General features: G+C 40.3%; 1 protein-coding gene across 3 annotated transcripts in view; it reads right to left on the bottom strand.

Moving 5' to 3' along the window:
* The window catches only part of LOC126458289 (very-long-chain (3R)-3-hydroxyacyl-CoA dehydratase 2), a 74,525-nt gene extending 55,309 nt beyond the window's left edge, over positions 1–19,216 (bottom strand). The window contains exons 1-3 of one of the 3 annotated variants that reach the window (XM_050095230.1): positions 19,070–19,216; positions 18,490–18,698; positions 18,296–18,413 (exon numbers count right to left, since the gene is read on the bottom strand). In XM_050095230.1, coding sequence (XP_049951187.1) covers positions 18,296–18,413; positions 18,490–18,581 — 210 coding nt within the window. In that variant the 5' untranslated portion in view covers positions 18,582–18,698; positions 19,070–19,216. Of the gene's footprint in view, positions 1–18,295; positions 18,414–18,489; positions 19,002–19,069 lie in introns of those variants that run through there. The other 2 variants (XM_050095231.1, XM_050095229.1) reach the window with 2 other exon arrangements.
* Positions 19,217–20,545: the final 1,329 nt, after the last annotated feature.

Raw genomic sequence — 20,545 nt, 5'->3', positions numbered from 1 at the left:
ACCTACGAAAGATGAAAGACTGAACTTATTTAAAGAGTTGCAAAGTCACATGAAGTCCATTCAGATATTTGCTGAATCAGGAAGCAATAGGCAACTTGTACCAGTACATGCGTCACCTACGCAGCAAGGTGAACTTTGGAACAGTGCCTGACATGCACACTCTATGGAGTAGTCATCTGCTTTCGCAGGTCAAGGCAACCTTCACGTCACAGACAGAGATGTCTCTGGACACTGTTGCAGAACTGGCTGATGGCATTCAAGAAGTCGTCACTCCAAACCAACAGGTTCGGGTTGTGACAATGTCTGGTAATGGAGTGTCTATGACCCTTCCCATCTTACACATAAATTAGATGCTCTGTCTGCCACAGTTGATGCACTGAGCACATAGACTGGCACACTGATGTCACAAAGAAATCCTAGTCGCTACAGAGGATGTAGCCACAAGCGATCTAGGAGCTGTTCCTTGACTCAATCTGTGTCAGACGCTGGTCCCTTAACTTGCTGGTACCACAGAAGATATGCAGAGCAGGCAAAAGAAGTCCACTACCCTCTGTGCCTACCCAAATGCAAACTGTGGTCAGTTGTAGGGGCCACCGTCTGCCCAACTATGTCCCAGCACCCACTCATTATTGACAGGGTAACAGGCCTGATGACAGGGTAACAGGCCCAGCATATTTAAGACACAGGGTCCCACTGTAGTATCCTGCCCAGATCGTCACTGCACTGTTGCAGAGCTCCTACTGCATTTTGCTTGTTCGCCACAAATAATTCAGCAATTATGAACTATGGCATGTCGAGTGAAGAGTTTAATTTGGGACTCTGTCACTTGGGATTTTACTGCAGCAGTTGTGGCCAAAGCAATTATAGGTGCTAATTTTCTAACTCACTACCAGTTCCTGCAAAATGCCTGCCTAGTGAACAATATTTCCAGACTTATGGCTGTGTACCTTCTTGATACCAGAACGTACGACATCAAGGTTGCACAAGTTGCGAATGAGAAGTACTGCTCACTACTGTGGGAGTTCCCAATCTTAACGAGATCTCTATGTGTGCCACAGCAAATTTTTCACAATACAGTCTACCAAATAAAATTCAAGGAAAGACTGCCTATGCCTTGCCAGCTGAGAAGATTGGCTCTAGGTCACGTCAACATTGCTAAAGCGGAATTCCACATTATGTGAAAAGGCAGGGTCCAACCCTTCAGCAGCCCATGGACATCCACACTGCATTGAGTACCCAAAAAGGGAGTAGCCTGATGTCCATGTGGAAATTACAGAGCCTGATCGCTGCCCAGTGCCACTATTAAGAGATTATAACCACATGCTGCACAGAGCCACTACATTCAGTATTATAAACGGCATGAAGGCACAAACCCAGATTCCCACGGCAACACAGGATATTCTGAAGAATACAACTATTACTCTGTTTGGGTTTTATGACAGAAAGTTTATGACCTTCGGCCTACATAATGCAGTACAAACCTGGCAGCGGTTCATCGACTATCTTGTGGGGCTGACCTTTTGTTTGGCCTATTTGGACAATGTGTTACTTTATGTATTGTCCAAGGATCAACATCACCACCACCTGCAAGAAGTTTCTGAATGTTTCAGAAAGTACAGCGTGGTGTTGAACACAGCTAAATGTGTGTTTGGACAACCTGAAGTTGGATTCCTGGTCATTGAATATCTTCAGCAGGCTCTTTACCCCTCACTGAGAAGGCTGAAGCCATATCACAGCTACCTTAGCTCTCTATAATAAAAGAGCTACATAGATAATTTGGAATGCTCAATTTTTACTGCCAACATTTACCACACACTGCAGAACGACAGGCGCTGCTGAATGCACTACTCGCTGGCCCAAGGTTAAGAGCAGTTCTCCCGTGCAGTGGACTGAGGAGATGAATGTGGCTTTTGAAGTGACATAAAAGAAGCTGCACTGCTGACACACACCAAGCTTGAAGCTCCACTGGCATCAGTAGTGGACATCAGTCAGCCAGCCATTGGTGTAGCTCTCCACAATAGCTGGAAAACGTGTGGCAGCCAATGGCTTATTTTTCACACAGCCTATCACCTTTCCACCAAAGATGTAGCACATATGATTGAGAACTTTTAGCCATATATTAAGCAACTGAATACTTCCAACCACAGGTTGAGGATGGGGAGTTCATGATGAACGAGGGCTGTTCAAAAACTAAAGTGACTTTTCAAATTGCACGGGCAATGTATATTCGATATCGATCTTTTATGTTTGTTCACATACATATGTTCACAGTTTCAAGTGAACAGCATACTTTGGTTTTGACAGGTAGAGAGGTTAGACGTGTTTTAGTGAGCTCGGAATTTTTGATTATTGTAAAAAATGGAGCAAAGAATTTGCATCTAATTTTGTGTGAAAAATCAAATCAAGTGCTCTAAAACACTTGAATAGTTGACAGTGGCTTACGGTGAGTCTGCTCTAAGTAAAAAAAAAAAAAAAAAAAAAAAAATGTTTACAAGTGGCACAAGTTCTTCTAAGATGGCTGAGAAGATGTCATTGACGAACCTCACTCTGGACGCCCCAGCATATCAACAACAGATGATAATGTCGAAGCTGTGAAGTAAATTGTTTTTGAAAATCATCGACTTATCATAAGAGAAGTTGCTGAGGATGTGGGCATATCGGTTCACTCATGTCATGCAATTTTTTCAGATGTTTTGAGCATGAAATGAGTGTTAGCAAAGTTTGTTCCAAAACTCCTCAACTTTGATCAGAAGAACCATTGCATGAGCATCACTCAGGAGCTCTTGAATGACGTCAATGATGATCCTGATTTGTTCAAAAAGATCATAACTGATGACAAAACATGGGTTTATTGTTATGATGTCAAAACCAAAACCCGATCATCCCAATGGAAGCATCCCGGAGAGCTAAGACCGAAAAAAGCATGCCAAGTTTGATGAAATGTCAAAGTTTTGCTCACTGTTTTTTTTTTTTTTTTTTTTTTTTTTTTTTTTTTTTTTTTTTTTTTTTTTAAAAAAATTGCCGTGGCATAGTGCATCATTAATTTTTGCCTGAAAGTCATATGGTCAATAAGAAGTATTACCTTGATGTTTTGTGCCATTTGCGAGAATCAATATGCAATAAAGTCCACAATTGTGGAAAAACAATTCATGGCTTTTGCATCACGACAATGCACCTGCTCACTCACTGCTGTTTGTGAGAAGTTTTTCGGCCAAGAACAACATGACAATCTGTAGTGCCTCGAGAATGTCGGGGTAAATACTAGAGACCCTCATATTTCCACCGTCTCGAACACACATTATTTTAGAGATGAGTGTGGTAAAGTAGAACTGTGTCTACTGCACCACAATTATGTGTGTGCAGGACGGACATGTATCGGATTGATGATCGGTGCAGGCAGGTAGTCGCCGAGCCCGCCTAAGAAGTTACACGTCCAGCACAAGGAGTAACCGAGACGGTGCGATGTCATACATTATTGTGTGGACATTTGAACATTGTTGAAAGAAGAGAAGATACAATTACTTATTCATTCATTCTCTTACTTCTACATCTACATCTACATTGATACTCCGCAAGCCACCCAACGGTGTGTGGCGGAGGGCACTTTATGTGCCACTGTCATTACCTCCCTTTCCTGTTCCAGTCGCGTATGGTTCGCGGGAAGAACGACTGTCTGAAAGCCTCCGTGCGCGCTCTAATCTCTCTAATTTTACATTCGTGATCTCCTCGGGAAGTATAAGTAGGGGGAAGCAATATATTCGATACCTCATCCAGAAACGCACCCTCTCGAAACCCGGCGAGCAAGCTACACCGCGATGCAGAGCGCCTCTCTTGCAGAGTCTGCCACTTGAGTTTATTAAACATCTCCGTAACGCTATCACGGTTGCCAAATAACCCTGTGACGAAACGCGCTGCTCTTCTTTGGATCTTCTCTATCTCCTCCGTCAACCTGATCTGGTACCGATCCCACACTGATGAGCAATACTCAAGTATAGGTCGAACGAGTGTTTTGTAAGCCACCTCCTTTGTTGATGGACTACATTTTCTAAGCACTCTCCCAATGAATCTCAACCTGGTACCCGCCTTACCAACAATTAATTTTATATGATCATTCCACTTCAAATCGTCCCGTACGCATACTCCCAGATATTTTACAGAAGTAACTGCTACCAGTGTTTGTTCCGCTATCATATAATCATACAATAAAGGATCCTTCTTTCTATGTATTCGTAATACATGACATTTGTCTATGTTAAGGGTCAGTTGCCACTCCCTGCACCAAGTGCCTATCCGCTGCAGATCTTCCTGTATTTCGCTACAATTTTCTAATGCAGCAACTTCTCTGTATACTACAGCATCATCCGCGAAAAGCCGTATGGAACTTCCGACACTATCTACTAAGTCATTTATATATATTGTGAAAAGCAATGGTCCCATAACACTCCCCTGTGGCACGCCAGAGGTTACTTTAACGTCTGTAGACGTCTCTCCATTGATAACAACATGCTGTGTTCTGTTTGCTAAAAACTCTTCAATCCAGCCACACAGCTGGTCTGATATTCCGTAGGCTCTTACTTTGTTTATCAGGCGACAGTGCGGAACTGTATCGAACGCCTTCCGGAAGTCAAGAAAAATAGCATCTACCTGGGAGCCTGTATCTAATATTTTCTGGGTCTCATGAACAAATAAGGCGAGTTGGGTCTCACACGATCTTTTGTAAGATCCGGACAGTTGTCATGTTAAACTTCAGATAATTCCGAAACTTTATTTACTGAAAATGTACGTAATAGTTTCCGATGTTAAGAAGATATACGGGAACTTACTAAATATCAATATTCATGTGTCACATCAGTGTGTCACATCAGTGTGTATAGTTGCCTTGTCCACTTGAAGTGTACAATAGCTGTTGCGTAATTGATTGATTAACTGCTAAAGTAGATCGTCATGTCAAAACCACCAGAACGCGGCAACCAAAGTGAGCAGGCCACAAAAAGGATGAATTTTTTTGAAGAAGACTGAGATGAGAAGAAGTTGAGAGTTGCCATAGCAACATCTAATGACGAGACCAAAAAATTGGTCTGCAAGATTTGATTAAGAAGATTTGGTTGTGGGGAGGAAGCAATCCTCACACACGCAGTAACCAGCCAATGCTGACGCAGTAACCAGCCAGTCGCAGTAACCTGCCATCACTGCTGGTTGCTGTTTGAGTTGCTGACTTCGCACCCGCTGACGTCGACACCAACATTTGATACTGCCGGTGCCCGTGGGGTTAACCGGTCTAGTCTCGATATAAAAGTGAGTTGACAGCATGCTCCGCTGTAGTCATCAAGGATCTCGAATCCGCGTATAGTTAGGTCATATTTTTGCCTAGCCAACCAATGTATAGTTAGATCTGCTTTGGACCTAAACTATTGGAGGATACGATGTGATATGAATAACTATATATTTATGATGATATGATACATAATTTCTACTTATGATGATATGATACATAGTTTCTGCTTATGATGATGTGATACATAATTTCTACATATGATGATATGATACATAGTTTTCTACTTATTATGGAATAATTTATGCCTTTTGTGAAATATGATATTAATGGGGAGGGTTTATATAAATTTTGAAAGGGGTGGGTAGAGTAGGTACAAACATGACTAATACTACACACACACCACAACTTTCAAACGACCCTCACAGACAAGAGTGAGTTTCGTCACCATTGTCATTCCATAGGAGCTGCTAAGACCTTTCTTCAGGGACTTCAAAGGTGAAGGTGAGAATGCCCATTCCGCATGAGATGTTTAACGTCATACCTCCTCCGGCTTCTCACTCAAGTACCAGCGAAGTGGGGATCCTGGGGAAGAGGGATGGGAAGGGTTTCCTGCCTTTGGGGCTATCTTCTTTCTATGTTTCGATCTTAGCAATCATTTCTACTTTTTTCTTTCTTACTTCTCTTTTGAGTACCAGTCTATCTTTCCCTCTGTCCATATGCATACACTTCTATCGTTGAAGTCTTCTCAATTTCTGTGGTTTTCTATAACCTTCAACTTATTTTCCATAAGCTGGCCAAAGAATCAGGCTACACGACTACCCATATGCATACACACAATGAAACACAAAGACATAAACAGGAAGAGTACAGTTTAAGATAATGTGGGAACCGTCATGTGTTAGAGGGAGAAAAGTGTGCACAGTGATAGGTAAGCGCACCTGGTTATGTGAGGTGATGGTTCCACATGACATAAAGGTATGTACAGGGATATATTTATACAGGGTGAGTCACCTAACGTTACCACTGGATATATTTTGTAAACCACATCAAATACTGACGAACCGATTCCACAGACCGAACGTGAGGAGAGGGGCTAGTGTAACTGTTTAATACAAACCATACAAAAATGCATGGAAGTCTGTTTTTTAACACAAACCTACGTTTTTTTAAATGGAACCACATTCGTTTTGTTAGCACATCTGAACATATAAACGAATACGTAATCAGTGCCATTTGTTGCATTGTAAAATGTTAATTACATCCGGAGATACTGTAACCTAAAGTTGACGCTTGAAACCTCCGACGTTCAGTTGCGTGTTGTAACAAACACGGGCCACGGTCGGCGAGCAGCATCTGCAGGGACATGTTTACGATGATGACCGTGTTTACCAGTGTGGCTGTAGTGCACTGTTGTGGTTTGGTCTAGCTGTCACAGTGTCCGCATGTAGCGCTTGCTGCTATTGTTATTCTGCATTCGTCTCCGCACGCAGACGAACTGTAGTACACCGTGTTACCAAACGTCTGTGATAGTGTAGTGTTGTAGGAACTGTGAATACGGTGTATCCGAACTCTGAAAAGGCAGAGATGATACTCATCTATGGTGAGTGTCGACGAAATGCAGCTGAAGCCTGCAGGGTGTATGCAGAACGGTACCCGGACAGAGAGCATCCAATGTGCCGCACATTGCAAAACATCTACCGCCAACTGTATGCAACAGGTATGGTCGTAGCACGCAAACGGGTCCATAACAGGCCCGTCACAGGAGAAGCGGGTGCAGTTGGTGTGTTAGCTGCTGTTGCCATGAACCCACACATGAGTACACGGGACATTGCGAGAGCCGGTGGACTGAGTCAAAGTAGTGTCATGCGCATACTGCATTGTCACCGCTTTCACCCGTTTCATGTGTCGCTACATCAGGAATTACATGGTGATGACTTAAATCATCGAGTGCAAAAAATTCAAAGGGGGGAAAAGTGTTGTGACTCGCCGATCTTTCAAAGTGCTGCCGCAGTTACGCGCGCCCTCTACATGCGGCGCTGTCTGCCAGCCATGCAGCAGCCGCGCCATCTAAGCGGCCAGCCAGCCAGCGGCTGCTAGACTTGGACTCAGTGGTGATTGGACTGTTACCGTGTACACATGTCTTACTTTGTTTACTTGTGACTTACATGTATTGTGTCGTCCTTGAAATATATTTGTTCAACTTGATGTTATAAGAATACATTTTGTAGAGATTACTCTGGTAAGTTTGAATTCTCATTTCCACTCACATTGTGCAATGCTCACCATATTGCACAATGACCCTTGCAACAGTTAAGCTACACCTAGACAACATGCCTGGCAAGAACATGAAATTGTACTGTGAGGTGTCAAGTGGCAGATCACGCCCTTTCATCTCCATTGCATTTTGCTGGCCATTGTTTGAGGCCTTACATAATCTTTGTCACCCTGGAGTCCGGTCAACATTCAAGCTAGTATCTAAGCGATCCTTGTGGTCAGGGACAGATACTGCTATGAATGGAAAAGAACTTGCCAGTGTTGCTAACTTTACAAAATCACCTTACAGGTTCATTCCCCAATTGAATAGTTCCCGGATGCTGCTTCACATTTCACCCACATTCATCTTGATGTGGTGTACCTGCTAGGGGACTTAGTTGATGCCACCCTACTGTCAGAAACAGATGATCAACGAGAGTTTCTTTGCAAGTTACAGGAACATGTAAACCGCATTAAACCTACAAAGGCATCCTGGCATGGTTATCCAAAAACTTTTGTGATTTTCAAGAAGGCACCTATGTTGTGGTCAAGTGCTGCAAAGGAGGCACATATGACCCTGACCTCCAGCCCTGCCGCCACAACAAGTTGCTGCAGAACCTACATGCACCACCCACTCTGGACAACATATCCGCTTCCTGGCCTGGCTCAGAAAAGACGCCCCATGTTCTGCTTTCACTAAGGGGGCTACACATGTCAACTGCTATGGTCGCACACATTACCTCCATTCGCACTCGTCCAGAGATGCAGTAGTGATGCAGGTTGCATGACTGAGGAGACAGATGAATGGCTTCACCTGCCAAGTTTGTGTCCGCTGCTTGGAGCAATGTGTTAATGCTTATTACTTAGACCTTGAAGTTTAACTCATTTACTTTATATTTATTCTGTTCTCTACTTGCTTATATTAGCTCATCGCCTATAGCATCTGATTCTTTCCCTTCTGTTATTTTGCATTAATAAAAGTGTTGAAGTTTATTCTCAGCATGTGATTGAGCACTTATTAAGTACGGGTAGCACAACACGATTTATTATTCCTGTCACGAGAATATCAGTGTAAACTCTAGGACCGGGGGGCGGGGAGGGGGGGGGGGGGGAGAGGTGGAATAATAAGTCATTCGGCTGTAAATAGCAGCATGAGTCCAACAACAGTTCACTGCCATATTGGTGTCCATGCAATGAATACACATAACAGCAAAACTCGCAGCACTTTAAGATGACACCTAGGTCAGTTGTCAAAATATTGTGCAGAAAATTTAAACTACTTGCTGTACCACCTGGAAGCTTGTTGATAACAAGAGTGAACTTAATGAAGTGCAATGAGCTGAAACGATATGAGTGAAATCCATTTAGAAATGCTAAACCTGTAACGTTATGAATGCACAGGTATGAATAAAAATCTAAGGCAGACAACAATTTTTAATCAAATCTCCTGCTTATCATCGACAGTCATCTAAAGCAACTGGGCTTTTCTAGCTTATCTGCAGGACCAGCCCAAACTTTCAGTGTCACTATCACTTGTTATCCCTGTGGCAGCGGAAGACCTAGTTCTACATGTCCATTACACGACTTGTGTTATTCCCAATAGGAGAATTTCTGACTCTTTATTCACAAGAATTGGATAAAAACAGAAACAACAATGAATTTTAGGGTTAGACTTAATAGTTTGGATGGCCTGTTTGGTCGAGGTGATAACTTGCAATAAGCAGGAGATCTATCATGGTCTGGTGTAAATGTTCCTTTCTCGTGACACACTATGTGAACATATTCAGAGAAGGTTCTAAATTTATCATTTCCAGTGGCTGCTCAGTAGAACTTCTCTCACTAACTGAAATGTAATGACGTGGAGCAAACACTTGTTATCTCTGTCTCCTACAGTAAATAAAAGCTAATTTTCGTTCTTCCTGCAATTCACTTTCAGTAAGTAATTATCTGGTAAATATCAAACTTACTTCACAATCTATGTTACTCTAGGTCTTATTATTCACAGAGTTTTTATGTTTAGATGATTATAATGGTGTAGTTAGTTTTGTTGACAAATTTTTATTTTACAGCAGTACCATGCACCTTATTTAAGTAGACCCTTACAGACGAGTCTCTTGTTGAAACATTGACCTTTACTGATTTGAGGTACTATGTTTCCTGACATAGAAATGTATCCAGGCTTACCTAAGATATTGTATGTAACTGGCACACAGTGTTTTGGGATACAAACCACACCTGTCACTGAGTGAGCTGCCCTATGTTTGGCTTAGTACAAGTCTTTGTAGTATCTCTTCCTAAAATTCTGCATAACTGCATGGCACTAAATTAACGTAGGGCCTGACAAAAAATGTGAAGCAATCTGGAGACATGATCAGATGACAATGTAATTTCATACACGTACACCCCACTGACAGAGATATACACTTACATTGATTAGAGTTAAAATGCTCTTTGACTGGAAGAACAGACACCAAAGTGTATTAGAGCTGCTCATGTTGAGTATTGTTATCAGACCTGGTAAGGTGAGACATGTAAACAGCTTCAGTTGTTGAGTGATCACTGTGGAGGACATTGAGCATATTTACATAATAGAGCACTATCAGCACAGGGAGCGAAAGGCTGTTTACAATTTGTACAGAAACCAGATGGCAGTTATGAGAGTCGAGGGGCATGAAAGGGAAGCAGTGGTTGGGAAGGGAGTGAGACAGGGTTGCAGCCTCTCCCTGATGTTATTCAATCTGCATACTGAGCAAGCAATAAAGGAAACAAAAGAAAAATTCAGAGTAGGTGTTAAAATCCATGGAGAAGAAATAAAAACTTTGAGGTTCGCCGAAGACATTGTAATTCTGTCAGACAGAGCAAAGGACTTGGAAGAGCAGTTGAACGGAATGGACAGTGTCTTGAAAGGAGGATATAATATGAACATCAATAAAAGCAAAACGAGGATAATGGAATGTAGTCGAATTAAGTCGGGTGATGCTGAGGGAATTAGATTAGGGAATGAGACACTTAAAGTACTAAAGGAGTTTTGGTCGAAGTAGAGAGGATATAAAATGTAGACTGGCAATGGCAAGGAAAGCGTTTCTGAAGAAGAGAAATTTGTTGACATCGAGTATAGATTTAAGTGTCAGGAAGTCGTTTCTGAAAGTATTTGTATGGAGTGTAGCCATGTATGGAAGTGAAACATGGACGATAAATAGTTTGGACAAGAAGAGAATAGAAGCTTTCGAAATGTGGTGCTACAGAAGAATGCTGAAGATTAGATGGGTTGATCACATAACTAATGAGGAGGTATTGAATAGAATTGGGGAGAAGAGGAGTTTGTGGCACAACTTGACTAGAAGAAGGGATCGGTTGATAGGACATGTTCTGAGGCATCAAGGGATCACCAATTTAGCATTGGAGGGCAGCGTGGAGGGTAAAAATCTTAGAGGGAGACCAAGAGATGAATACGCTAAGCAGATTCAGAAGGATGTAGGTTGCAGTAAGTACTGGGAGATGTAGCAGCTTGCACAGGATAGAGTAGCATGGAGAGCTGCATCAAACCAGTTTCAGGACTGAAGACCACAACAACAACAATCAGCACCTGACCGAGTTCGAAAGAGGCCTCATTACTTATCATTTGGCAGGCTGGTCAAATTGTGCAATATCCAGATTTGTAGGTCATTCAGATGTGACAGTGGCTTGGAGTTGCACTGCATAGGAAATGAGGGCAGGTATAATCATCAGTGTTCCAGTCGACGACATCTCACAAGAGAGGATCACCGTACTGTGCACCAAGCTCATCACAGCCCTTCACATCTTTGCCTACCACCTGAATACAAACAACAGATTTCCAGCAACATTCTGTGTCATCCCACACTTGGCCGGAGGTGACTAGCAGCAGCCAGACTAGGGAATTACTGTCCCACACATACACAACCATTAACACAACAACACAAAATACTGCATCTGGAGTGGTGCTGTGACCAGGAAGCATGGACTGATCAACAGCATCGCATCGTTTTAAGTGATGAATCATGATACTGCATTATCCCTGATGAACATTGTTGGTGAGTACTGCAGAGGCCTCAGGAGAGGTACCATTCTTTCAACATCTTGGAGACACACAGACTCAAGCAAAAAATAAAAACACAAATACAAAACAAACACAACGTTTCCAGAATACAAGAGAACTCAAAAGCTGAAAACTTACAAACACATTCAAAAAACACACACAATGACAACACCACACAGAAAAAACCCAGATCGTACATCATGATCTACACACAGAGTTGCAAACATCGTAAAGAGACAGGGCTTCAAAATAGCATATAAGCCTGGACAAACCCTCCAATCACACCTAAGCCAGCTAGCTACCAAGAGGAACAAATTTCAACAATCAGGAATATATAAACTTTAAAAAAATTATATCACACCAAACACACACACATACACACACACACACACACACACACACACACACACACACACACATATGCATACATGAATAGATCACAGATACTTCAATAATTACACTCGAAAGTTTCGCAACAGAAACCAAAACATTGCATTGAAACAAGCGTTCAGTTCATAGTGCTATGGAATGTGTGGGGGGGGGGGGGGGGGGGAAACGCAAATTTGCATTCATAAGAAGAAGTACAACATCAAAAATGCAACAGGAGCGTAATATGTAAGAAATTGTCCACGCAACCTGTAAGTACAGTTCAAGACATTACTACTTAATAGGAAATACCAACCACCAGAACTGTTTATAACCTATAGGTACAGTGACAAAAATGTACATATTCCAGGCCACTGAAGATGCCTTGCAGAAAATAAAGGCAAAACGCATAAGGCACTAAAATTGTGTTTTACTCAGTTGCTGTCAGACAGTCCATAAGTAAAAATTATCAATATACCGTAATATTACACGCAACTGAGGAAGACAGGACTACAAAAGTTGAAGATGACACACAGCAGTGTTACTCCTGGTGTCACGGTGCAGGGAGCCACTGGGAATGAACTCAGGTTGTAAGATGCCTACTCCATTATTCGTTTCTATCACAGCCAAGTTTCTCTACAAACCAGCTGTGTTAATTTAACCGTGTGATAGGATTAATGCTTATGCTGTACAGCTTAGAGTGGGCCTCTTACTCCAAAGGAGCATACACTTGAAGACTAAAAATATGCCTACCCATATATGCCCTATCAAAATCACCACACTTGCTACTAAAAATCTTCACACTCAGTTCCAATAGCTATGAAAAGGATTCAAAAGGAGACAACAGCTTCACAGAACTGATATGTTTATTGTCTAGTACAAGGCACAGTACACATTCCTAGAGTTCTGCACACACATACTGACGTTCACTCTTATTTCATCTTTGTTATTACTTTTATGGGGTAACCATTGCTTCTACCGATCTTTGCTCTAATGGCTTGCTTCTAGTATCGATGAGTTCTCCATCTCATCCATGAACACTGCAACATTTAACAGATTTATCAAACTTCTTACGGCACTCAGTCACATATCGTTCAACCAAGCCTGACATTACGCCATGACTCCCCACTACTCTTGCATTCCATACTACCCGTGACAGCTGGTGCCAAACCGAGCTTCTCGAACCCTTTGGGTTCTCCTGGCGATAGTGCTACTGCATAAAGCTGCTAATTGTAAGGTACAGATATCAATACTCAGGGAGTAACTGTATCTTACAAGGTCATGGCTAGTAGAGATTGAGGAAACGTCTCACATGTGTTACCTCTCATGCGATAGCACTATAGTACTAGTTTTCAACACATGGTACATGTCTCTGTGAACTGTCTGCATGAAGAGACACCTGAAAGCAGTAAAATTCCCACTATGACCTCCCTCCCCCCCCCCCCCTCCAATAGAACATATGTGAGACAAGCTCTGACATCAACTCTGCCCTAATTCCAGTATACACATGGACCAGCATAATGACTGCTGGGCCAGCTTGCCTCGGCAAAAGATTCAACAACTTTATAATAGCCTGCCAATAGAATCAGAGCATGCATCCAGATCAGAGAGGGTGCACCTTCATTCTGATTACTGGGCTCATACTGCCACACTCTTTGTAAATGTGACTTGATATTTTAATCACTTAAAGAACCTCAAATACACTCTCAATGTGTGAATTTTCCCTTCTGGGTGCTTCACTTTTTTCCTCAGGCAGTGTACAATTGTGTCTGTATTTTGGGCTTCAATCAATCACCAACATACTAACTTCAGAACAAATCATGGCAAAAGTTGATCCAGTCCTGTATTCGAGGCTGTTTATGAGTTTGCCAGTAATTTTATAATCCCCTGGTTGCGTTACAAGCACAGCTGCTATCTCTAGGTATCGCGACATGCCAGATTTTTTGTTGGGGTTGTCTCCCTTATGGAAGCTAATTTCAACGTGCCTCTAGACCCCCGCCTGTCCTACGATGTGGGACACTCCGCCTGGCTCCTCAGTCAAGAGCACTCCAGCTAGGATTGCCCTGCTAGTAGCTACACTATCCCTGGCCAAGCTCTTGACTTCATCGAAGCACGCGAACCCTGCTGCCTAGCAATGAACATGCTTTCGATAAGGTGGTGTCCTAAATGGAAATGTAAAGTAAACAAAGAAATTAAGGTAAAGAATGAGGAATATCCGGAAGTACTTTTGTTTGCTGATGACATCGTTATTATTCAAAAGAATGAAGATGACCTCCAAACATCAATATACCAGCTGAATGAAATTTGCATGAAGTATAATTTTAAAATTGTAGCATCAAAACAAAAATAATGTCAATCCACGGAAAATATCCAGTCAGGGCAAAAACAGTTTTGGATCACTCAGTTTTAGAACAAGTGACTCAAATCTCTTATTTAGGATGTGCTATAAGTTTTGATTTGGACCATGATACAGAAAATAAAATACACAAATTACAAGCAGCCTGTAGAACCATTAGTGGAATATTGGGCCATAAAGTACAAAAAGAAACCATCATGAAATTCTATAAAGTAATGGTGGTTCCTATATTATCAAAGGGCTGCACAAGAAGAGATATGATCAGAAACAAAGATATTAGAACAGAACTAAATATATTTTCGTCGTGAATGAAGAAAATTCAAAAATACCCTGAAAATTGGAAACACCACCTCATAATAGTACTAAGCCCCAGAATTCCTCAAAAGACCCTGAGCGACAAGCCAAATGAGAAAAGAGGTATTGCAAGACCTAGAAAAAGATGGGAAAGATTTTTTTGTGAGTTCAAAACAGACAACAGTCTAACCCTTGAAAGGAAGAAGAAGAAGAAAAAGATGATGATGATAGCAGCAGCAAAAGAGAAATTTTATTGAATTTCTTTTTTATTTACACCTTTGAACTTTGAAAATTATTGAGAAAAAAGGAAGGAAGATTGGGGTTTAATGCCCCACAGACAATGCAGTTATTAGAGAAGAAAGAGAAGCTTAGATTGGAAAAGGAAATGATCCATGCACCTTCAAAGGAACCATTCCAGCATATACAGGAAAGCACAAGAAAGCTAAATCTGCATCAGGAAAGGGAATTTGAACTGCCCCCTTACTTGGTGAAACTACAAAATTTCAAGAGTAACTGAACAGTGAACTTTAGAATACTTTAGGTACAAAAACTGTGCTGGTTGTTTGTTCTTTGTAAACAATTTATATTGTTATTGTTTATTATTTTTTACAATGTTTTGTGATTTAATTTTAGCTTATCATTTACTGGTTGCAATAAACTTCTATTGGGAATTTGGCTGCTTCATTTTAAAACTAAAACTATTATTTACAGTTATGCAATCTAATGTCCAAAACAATTTTATTCAAATTGACAATACTGGTCATGGAAGCCTTTGCACATAAAACTAGTTGTTTTAATATCAAATTCAGAGACAATTGTATATGTAAACAAGTTGTGAATGGTAGTGGCAACACGCATTTAATCTTATTGGAAACATTAGTAGGCACAAGTGCACTAAAGCTGGACATATATAAAAATAAGATTGACAGAAAATGCTAACTGCCAAAGCAGGAACTGCTAGAGATGAAATAAAAAACTGTAGAAGCTGCATGATTATTGGAAAGATAGATGCCACTTAAAGGAAAATTAAAGAAGACTTAGGAGAAGTATTTGTATGAATTATCAAGGCCTCAGCTGGAAAGCCAGTCTAATCTGAGAGGAGAATGATGAAAAATGGCAGGAAAGAAACTTTAACACAATAAGCTCTCAATATAAAATAATATTAGTCATGCTTTAAAAATGGACACTGGTCATTTTTGAGAGGTGGATCAATGTGACAGAGACACACAAAACACTCTGTGACTTAATGAAAAATGTACTCAACCCAATTCCACACAAGCCAGGACCTAACAGGTATGAATATTACCTAACAACCTGTTTAATGCACTGAAGTCCAAAATACTAACATGAATTACTTACAGAAGATTGGAAATAAGCATATCAAAGAGATGAACAGTTACAGAGATGTAACAACATGAGAGAGAATATTTTCATCAAACAACTTATTGAATATATGAAAGGGAAGCAGTGGTTGGGAAGGGAGTGAGACAGGGTTGTAGCCTCTCCCCGATGTTATTCAATCTGTATATTGAGCAAGCAGTAAAGGAAACAAAAGAAAAATTCGGAGTAGGTATTAAAATTCATGGAGAAGAAGTAAAAACTTTGAGGTTCGCCGATGACATTGTAATTCTGTCAGAGACAGCAAAGGACTTGGAAGAGCAGTTGAACGGAATGGACAGTGTCTTGAAAGGAGGATATAAGATGAACATCAACAAAAGCAAAACAAGGATAATGGAATGTAGTCAAATTAAATCGGGTGATGCTGAGGGGATTAGATTAGGAAATGACACACTTAAAGTAGTAAAGGAGTTTTGCTATTTGGGGAGTAAAATAACTGATGATGGTCGAAGTAGAGAGGATATAAAATGTAGACTGGCAATGGCACGGAAATCGTTTCTGAAGAAGAGAAATTTGTTAACATCGAGTATAGATTTAAGTGTCAGGAAGTCGTTTCTGAAAGTATTTGTATGGAGTGTAGCCATGTATGGAAGTGAAACATGGACGATAACCAGTTTGGACAAGAAGAGAATAGAAGCTTTCGAAATGTGGTGCTACAGAAGAATGCTGAAGATAAGGTGGGTAGATCACGTAACTAATGAGGAGGTATTGAATAGGATTGGGGAGAAGAGAAGTTTGTGGCACAACTTGACTAGAAGAAGGGATCGGTTGGTAGGACATGTTTTGAGGCATCAAGGGATCACAAATTTAGCATTGGAGGGCAGCGTGGAGGGTAAAAATCGTAGAGGGAGACCAAGAGATCAATACACTAAGCAGATTCAGAAGGATGTAGGTTGCAGTAGGTACTGGGAGATGAAGAAGCTTGCACAGGATAGAGTAGCATGGAGAGCTGCATCTAACCAGTCTCAGGACTGAAGACCGCAACAACAACAACTTATTTTACAAGATAGACTGAGGAACGGCAGACCTAAATTTATAGCATTTGTAGAGTTATTTATTTTTAAGTTTCTGACAATGTTGACGGTAACAAACTTTTTGAAATTCTGAAGGTAACACAGATAAAGTGCAGGAAACAGAAGGTTATATACCACTTATACAGAAATCATACAGCAGTTGTAAGACTGAAAGGACTCAAAAGGGAGGCAGTAATTGAGGTGGTACTCAGACAGGGCTGTAGCCTACCACCAACGTTATTCAATCTGTACACTGAGCAAGCAGTAAAGGAACCCTGAGAGACATTTAGAAAGAATGTTGAAGTTCAGGGAGAAAACATTACAGTTTTAAGTTCTGTTGATGTAATTTTGTCAGTGACTTCTAAGAACTCTGAAGATTAGTTAACCAGAATGTATAGTGCCTTGAAAAGAGGTTACTAGATGAACAATGAGAAAATTTAAATATAAGTAACTGTATGTAATTGACTTAAATTTGTTGCTGCTATGGGAATTAGATTAGGAATATGTGATATCGGCAGAAGAGATAAAGAGAATATAAAAAAGAAACACTTATAAAACTTATGGGGTATAAAACTTAGGGGGAATATTAGTACAAAACAGACAATGTGAATGTGCCTTGCTTTTATGCAGAAAGTAACTGCAGAGATCTCAGTCGGCACTGAGATTTCAATAAATTTGGAATCATATTTTCAATTGAAACTGTGAGTGGGTCGCACTGAGACATAGGCCTATATTATTCTACAATTATATTCCAATCATCAACTACAGACTGCACCTAAAGAGAGTGAATAGACAAGTTTAAACTGCACAAAAGACATGGTAATAATTTGTAGACACTGAGTTTAGGAAACACCCTCATTGCTCATCCATCAGGGTATTTCCTTGTTGGGATTTACAGACCATCATAAACAATACCGCTAAAACCTTACAAATTTTCATGGGAAATATGTAAATTGCACAATACTAGGAACAGCAACCGCTTCCATTAGTTTTGATTTTCACATTTTCTCAAAATTATCACTAATATTTATGCTAGTTGTATGGCAACATTTCCATAAAGTTCAGGCCCTAAAGTCAATGTAGCATATACTAAGAGAACAATAATCAGGGGAAAAGCTAATACACAAACAAGTTCTAAGTGCATGTACCCCATCACACTCATTAATATCACGGTGTTACACACTGAGAGTATTGCTGATTCAGCAACCCACTAAAATGAAGAAAATATGCTTTCTTATTAGAATGCTGATAGAAAATTTGCCTCTTAAAGATCACTTTATTACCTCTAGGGCAGCTGCATTCTGGAAGATGCATATAGGAAGTTTAACAACTTCCCACAATATAACACTTTTCGAGGGCTGCAAATGGTGTCTTATAGTAAGGAAGAGAATATACGACCATCTGGAACGCGAGATAAACATTTAAACAACATTTTCATTCATGATTATGAAAAGTACGTTTCACATTATATACTTGCCCCAAGAACTGGACAACGTTATATGCGAAAAGATACGCTGTGCCTAGAGTTCCGGGCCCTTTACGCACGTTCGTTTGTGATTTCTTGGCCATTTCGCTGAGATGTTCAAACACCACCCACTTGCTGCTCAGTCAACAAACAAGTATGCAAGAAGCGAAGAACCCAAGTGGGAAACTTGTTTCAAAGCTGACTGGCAATATTGTAATATGCTGCCAACACAAAACAGTATATTCAACCACCGAAATACTAGCCCCAACACAAACAATAAACAGGTACAGGGTAATGAGTGCTAACTGGTATATATTCTTTAAAGCAGTTTTCTATTATGACAGTAACACACAGCAATGTACGAATTCAAATCCTGTCGCCTTTTATAAACTCTTAAGTCTGGGCGTCATAAACAAGTATTGTACGATGCACGCGGCTCTGCGCACGATGGACATTCTCTACATAAATTAGCCCTACATCTATTGCAAGATTGAAAGTGTCAGAATGAAACCCATAACATTGCTATGCTTTAAAGCCTTTATTACAACGAAAACCAAAACAGTATCTACAGGAAATGTTAACAGAATCGTACATTTACGACAGTGTGAATGTATGTTTATTTTCCTCAAGCTGACACTTATCAAACAAAAACAACCGAATCCGATAAAGAGATAACATGTTTTTCTCTGTATTAAATTATCAGCAAATATCTATTAATTTTGCGAGTAATGTTGGCAGAATGCGCACCGGCATTTCGAACCCAGAGAATACAATGAACTAGGTCCTTTGTGATCGATAGAGAAAAATCGACCTATGAATTTGTATAAATGAAAAATAATCAATTTTTGAAAATGTAACGTAATTGGACAGATAAAAAAATCTGTTCACCAAGCGCTGGGATGAAAGCACACATATAAAGGCATTTACATTTACAAGCTTTTGGGGCCACTGGCTTTTTCTTCAGGCAGAAGGGTTGAAGGGGAAGACAAAGGAGCGAAGGAAAAGAGCTGGTGAGGTTTAGAAAATGGGGAGGGTTCGCAAAAGTCGCCCAGAACCCCGAATCAGGAGAGACTTACGGGATGAAATGAGAAGGAAAGATTGATTGTTGGGGATTGAACTGGACTGGTCTGTATCTCTACATCTGGGACACCTTTCTGGTGACCAGTTGTTCTGGACCGAATTATGTGTAAGTCAGCCCGCTGCCTTGTTTAATAGATATTAACAGTTTCATTTAATGTTAATGAGCTGTCTGTGTTTCGTTGGTAGATCTTAATGAACGATGTAACACATGAAATCTAAACAAATAACGTTGCGTGCATTATTCATTATATCTCAGATTACATATTATACGTACGAGTATTACTCTTTTTTGCGTTTTGTAGATGGGTGAGTTACCTCAAAATATGATTCCATATGGTAATCTGGAGTAAAAGTAAGAATAATATACTTATATAAGGAATAATTTGATGACTGATTTGCTGAGTACCGTTACAACATAACACACAGTTTACACCTTATTAGATATATAATTGATATGTGTGTTGCATTTAAGATTTTCTTCAAGCCATATACCAAGAAACTTAACAGAGTTTTCATTGGATAGTTCTTGGCTGTTTAGGAGCGTGCCAGAGATTTGTGTCATCAAAAACTGGTTAGTATGGCCTGAAGTTGGCTTCATATCTATTTCATCCATATGTAGCAGAAACAGTCTGGCCGCAGCATTGAGTCTCGTAGCACACCATATGCAACAGACATAACTTCAGAGGAGTGCATAGTATACTGATGAACATCAGTATTCTTTTTTTTTAAATTTCATTTCAACTTTTTGTACTCTGTCTGACAGATGTGATTCTAACCATTGATTTGCAGTTCCTCTTCCACATTTATTAGGTACCTTTCTAAGGAGTATCGTGTGGTTGACAATATCAAAAACGTTAGACAGATTTTAAGAAATATCAGTAGCAATTTCTTTATCATCTGATGATTTTAAAATAATGTTGAGATCTTCATACACCACTGTTATTTTTTTTTCTAACGTCATGCTGGTGATTTGATATTAAACAGAATC

The sequence above is a fragment of the Schistocerca serialis genome, chromosome 2, assembly GCF_023864345.2.
Source record: "Schistocerca serialis cubense isolate TAMUIC-IGC-003099 chromosome 2, iqSchSeri2.2, whole genome shotgun sequence".
Classification (NCBI taxonomy): domain Eukaryota; kingdom Metazoa; phylum Arthropoda; class Insecta; order Orthoptera; family Acrididae; genus Schistocerca; species Schistocerca serialis.
Note: the sequence above shows the minus strand (reverse complement) of the source record. Positions and strands in the feature narration are given on the sequence as shown.